Below are 4997 nucleotides of genomic sequence, written 5' to 3'. Positions count from 1 at the left end.
GGTTTAGGGGAACAGTTCTCCCAGCTTGCTGGCCTGCAGGGGGAGTGGTGTCATCTCTCCTTTGGTCTGGGTCCAAGGCTGGTACATAGCTGCCCTGAGATGCTACCTATTTACGCTGGCACGCTGACGGCTTATTGCAAAGCTAGAGAGCCTAGACACTAACACGGCGTTCTTTCCCTCTGGCATGTGAGGGCTGGGCCTCTAAAGTGGTCTTTGGAAAATGCAGCCCAAGGAGAGGTGAGGAATCATGCAGGTGGAAGGCATCTAGTCTTTGATGTGTACACCAGCTCCAAGGAAACTGCTAAGCAGTGCAGCAGCAGAGAGAGATTGACACAGGAAGACACTGTCTTCGACTGTGAAAGGAGTTCATACTGTCACATGAACGCTATCCACACTTACTGGCCCTCCATCTGAGCTACAGTGGCCCAGGAGAGAGGAGAGAGGCGAAAAATGGCCTTGAACCCTGGACCAGTAGCTGTGTAGCTAAATCAACAAATCCTGGAGAGATGCAGCAGTGTAACAGAGCAAACCTAACTAAGGATCTGTGGCAGCCTCAGGTCCTGTGTCCCAGAACCCTTCCTAACTCAGTACTGCAAGGGCAGTGGTCAGAATCCTTCTAGGGCATCTAGTTCTCTGGGCACAAAAGTCTCTGAAAGCAGCTTAGGATGAGTTGACATTCAAAGGCATGATTTTCTAGGATGAAGGAAGTCTTCTTGCCACCCCTGGGGCAGATGAGGGTATAGGATAGTGCTGAAGAACTGGCAGTAACTAATGAGATTTCCCAGCAACGGCCTGCAGCATCCTAAGTGTGAGCACACTCATAGTCAGCTTTGCATACTGCCTGTTCTGGCCCTTCCCCTGCACATATGTGGGTGCTATCACTTCCATTCACTGAGGCCAGAATTCCCCAACAGCTCAGCTTCACATAAAGCACGAAAGCAATATAAAGAACACAGGGATCGCAGCCTCCTGCACTCCTGCTTTGTTCACTAGCCTGGCTGATTGCCAATCTAAACTGGTATCACCAGGGACACAGAGGTTTCTAAATTAACCCAGATACACGCTGCTGTCCCATGCCCCAGGGGATCAGCTGGGTACTGCCTTCTGCCTGTGAACTCAGAGCTCAAGTCTCATGCCTCCTGCCCAGGCAGTACAGTGAGGATGAAGGGAAGCTGGGAAAACTGACTCAGAGGTAGACCAGGGAGAAAAAGTAGACCTGGAGCAAAAATTAAACAAAAAGGAATGGTGAGAGGGGGCTTCTGGGAGACTGCTGGAATCTGAACTAGGCAGCAGAGCCATCAGGGATAATGGCTGTATTGACCTGCAGCTTGACACTGACACCTTGATGGCTTCCCAGCAGCTGAGCTGGATGAAGCAGATGGCTGTTTGATATAAGGAAGAAAGAGTAGTAGGAAACTTACACCTCAGGGGCTCACATCTTGGCCTTGGAACATGCAGTAAACCCTCCCTGTCTGCATGGAATTGGCCTGGGGTGAAATTCACTCTGATGAACTTTATTCCTTTTCTAGTCAGCTGTGTAGCACTCTGTGGCCTGTGTAGAAGGGGCAGAACAGAGCCCAGGGCAGCCCTCCTGCATGGCAGAAATACCACCCAGATGACAGCAGAGAGAGACCTTAAGGGGTGACTGAACAGACTGTAGTGGGAAGTGTGTCTTCTGCCACCTCTCCCAGGGACACAGACAGGATGGAGTTAGGGCCTCCCTTAGCTCAGCAACTCACCTGGCTCCTTAATGACATAGAGAATGGATTTCCCGCTGGAGTCCTCATAGTACTGGAACCTCACCACACAGTCGTTCTCATCCTTGTAGGTGCAGTTCACTGCATCTTTGCCTTTGTCATCTGCCAGGGAAGGAGAAGGAAGGACCTTCAACCCAGCCCAGGTGGCCACTGTAGGTTGGGTCAGAACTGGGCAGAAGGTCCTGTCTTACCTGGGCCAGAGCCTAAGCCCAAATCTGGCCTTATGCAGCCAAATAACAGTGTACAATGGACCCTAAATTGGGACATGGGTTGGGTGGCTACTGGGTACTACAGTTTGAATGTTCAAAGCTGCCTGGGGTGCTGGCACATGGTGGGTATCGAGCCATCTCAACACCCAGCTATATTAGAAGAATGGTTGGAGGTTAATGTGTGCCACCTAAACGTGAACTAATCCCAGCTACTTCTCCCAACAGGCTGTCCTTCTTCTTCCCTGAATGTGGCCTTAGGAACCAGCTGGCACTTTTTAGAGCCCACAAGTCATGTTTCTGAAACACCACAGGAAATCACAGCCTGTGTGGGCTCTACAAATGGGACTGGGAGCTGAAGACTTGGTGTCAGGCTCTGGTTTCATGGTTTCTGTGCCTGAGCCACAGGACTCCAGTGCAAATACCCAGGCTGGCTGGCTCCAAGGGACTGTACCATCACCCTGAAGCAATTTGTTTTTTCTCCCCCAGCCCCTTGTGCAATGGGACAGCCTGTGGGGACTGTCCAGGCCAGAACAGCAACCTGGCAATCCAACTGGTGGGCTGACCACCTACAGCCCTCAGCTTCACTTACTAAGTTCCTCCACTGGCACAATCTCGTCACGGCAGTTGCGGCTGCAGGTTTGCTCCTCCATCAGGGTTCCCCTCTCAAACTTCTTACACTCCACACACTCCCTGAGGGACAAGAAGATACAATGAGGGACGGCAACATTGGGGGATCCTACATGCAACTCCAGGGCCCTCAGTAAAGCCTTTAGGCTTGAGTCCTTTATGACTGAAGGCTCAGGGTTTTTCCAGGCTGCACTGCGGCAGCCCTCCAGAGGGGAGGGGTGTGGAGAGGGGTGCCCCCATGAGGTTTTTGGGTGTAGGGTCAGGACATAGGGTCTAATCGCAACCCTCACACCTGTGAGAGGGGGCCTCCCTTGGAGATCCTGGCCCCAGTAAGTAGGTGGAAGACCTGGTTTCTGGACCTCTCAGTTGAGTGTTGCTCTTCCCTGTGCAAACCCCTTTTCCTGAATGTGTGCCAAAAGGTCAGCTGCCTCTTACAACTGCAAACTCGCCTTTTCCCTATGCACTGCTACCTCAGGTCGCGCAGAGCTGCAAAGCCCAGTGCTCACCTACTGATCCCTGAATTCCCAGAGATCCCTGAATTGTCACCTGCACTGATTTAAAGTCAGCCTCAGGTGCTAAGATCTGTGCAATCCCAATGCCTTTTAAGGAAGCTGGCCCAATTTGTAGCCTGGCAAGCTCTGTCCAGTATTGGTAGGTTCACTAGCAAACCCATCTAACGTGGCCTGGCCTGCTCTGACCATCCTTGTGGGGCCAGGTCTAGCCTCCTTTGATTACAACCTGGCTCTGTCAGCATGGTTTTCCCCTGCTTGGCCCATGCCCCCAACCACTCACTCACTCACTCACTCACTCACTCACTTCTTGATGGTACAGGCATCGGGACAGGTGGGGCATTTCTCACAGGTGTCCCCGTAGGAGCCAGGCTGCGTGCAGTCACACTTCCCGCACACACAGTGGCCATGCCCACTGCACACCAGCCCATTGCTGGACATGCATGTGTCAGTGCGTGTGGTGCAGTTGCAGTAGTCCCCTGTCCAGTCAGAGTCACACAGGCAGTCCCCACAGCTGCACTGCCCGTGACCTGTGAAAAAAACAAGGGCATCAGGAAACATGCAAGGCAGGAAAATTACTTCCCAATAGCAGTATCCACGTTGTAGCCATATTGTTCTAGAAGCAAAAGGAATCAAAACTCCTGGAAGAGGTGATATTTTTATTAGACCAACTAGATATTTGTAAACAAATTATTTTATTTATCTGCAATCTTTCAGGTGCACTTACCCTTCATCAGGCACAGGAGAGAGCAGAGATTGTACAAGTTCTAAGTAGAAATGAAAATTTTCATTTCTACTTAGGAGAACTTGTACAATCTCTGCTCTCTTATGCCTGATGAAGGGTGTGTGCGCCCAAAAGCTTGCAGATAAATAAAATAATTTGTTTGCAAATATCTAGTTAGTTTAATAAAAGATATCACCACTTGCATGAGTTTTGATTCCTTTTCCCAATAGCAGGACTTTCACTTGGATTGGCCTCTGCCTTTTGGGACACTGTGTGGGTGCATCTACATGTTCATTTATGTGCCAAATTATGATGCAGTACATTTAGTACCTGCATTACCACAGAAGAGCACTTTTTGTGCAATGTTTAATGTGCATTGGATTAAAGCTACTGCACATCAGCACATTCTTTGCCAACTGTGCTAATGTGCAGTCAAATTAGTCCAATGTGCATTAAGCGTCTTGTGTAGCCACTTCCAGTGATTCCAAGGTGGGCACATTGCTCCTGAAAGGAAGGAGCTCATATGCGGGTAGGGGAGCAGTTGCCAAACTAGTTTTTTTTCCCCTCAGCCTCAGCTCTGTCTGTCCACATATTTCTGCTTTTGCACCTCAGGTCTTTCCTCCTCTCTAGCTCTGCCATTCCCTTTCCCAGCTCTGCATTGACTTGCCTTGAATAGACCCTGTTATTCCAGTCCTGGGTCTCAGCCCTAGATGTGCAATTTTACCTTCCTTAAACACAACAAACAGTTCATGCATTGAGTTTCACCTTCAAAGTGAACAGCACACTGATGGGAAACTCTTCTGTTCAGAGGATTTCCAGGGCTTGCATGAAGCAGACAGCTTGAAACTTTCATTCTTTGGTTACTTTGAGTTACATGGGTTTTGCTTTTCTTTTTCATCTTGAATAAACCTAGGTCTGAAAACCAGGAGCTCATCTCTGGTTCCCTACCTTGGACCATAAACCACAAATACCTGGTATCCTTTGGATGGCTTCTGTGAACACTCAGCCCCAAACCCTGAACATTGAGAGGGGGCTTAAGCTGAAAAATGAATACCCAGGCTCCAAGGTGACCAAAGTCTCAGTTTTGATTCTGGTCCAAAAGGTTCCAGAAAATAATGAAACCATCCCTAGCCAACTGGGCCCCAGTGCTGCCTCTATACCATAGGAGCCC

The 4997-nt window shown here is 49.7% G+C and overlaps 1 protein-coding gene across 2 annotated transcripts in view; it reads right to left on the bottom strand.

The window, feature by feature from the left end:
* The window catches only part of ITGB3 (integrin subunit beta 3), a 79009-nt gene that overhangs the window by 12002 nt on the left and 62010 nt on the right, over positions 1–4997 (bottom strand). For both annotated transcript variants that reach the window (XM_019523584.1, XM_019523585.1), the window contains 3 exons: positions 3410–3632; positions 2556–2656; positions 1740–1859 (listed from right to left, as the gene is read on the bottom strand). In XM_019523584.1, coding sequence (XP_019379129.1) covers positions 1740–1859; positions 2556–2656; positions 3410–3632 — 444 coding nt within the window. The remainder of the gene's footprint in view (positions 1–1739; positions 1860–2555; positions 2657–3409; positions 3633–4997) is intronic.

This window comes from Gavialis gangeticus, unplaced genomic scaffold, assembly GCF_001723915.1.
Source record: "Gavialis gangeticus isolate Ggan-Ray unplaced genomic scaffold, GavGan_comp1, whole genome shotgun sequence".
Lineage (NCBI taxonomy): Eukaryota > Metazoa > Chordata > Crocodylia > Gavialidae > Gavialis > Gavialis gangeticus.
The sequence above is the reverse complement of the archived record's forward strand: the minus strand, read 5'-3'. Positions and strand labels throughout refer to the sequence as shown.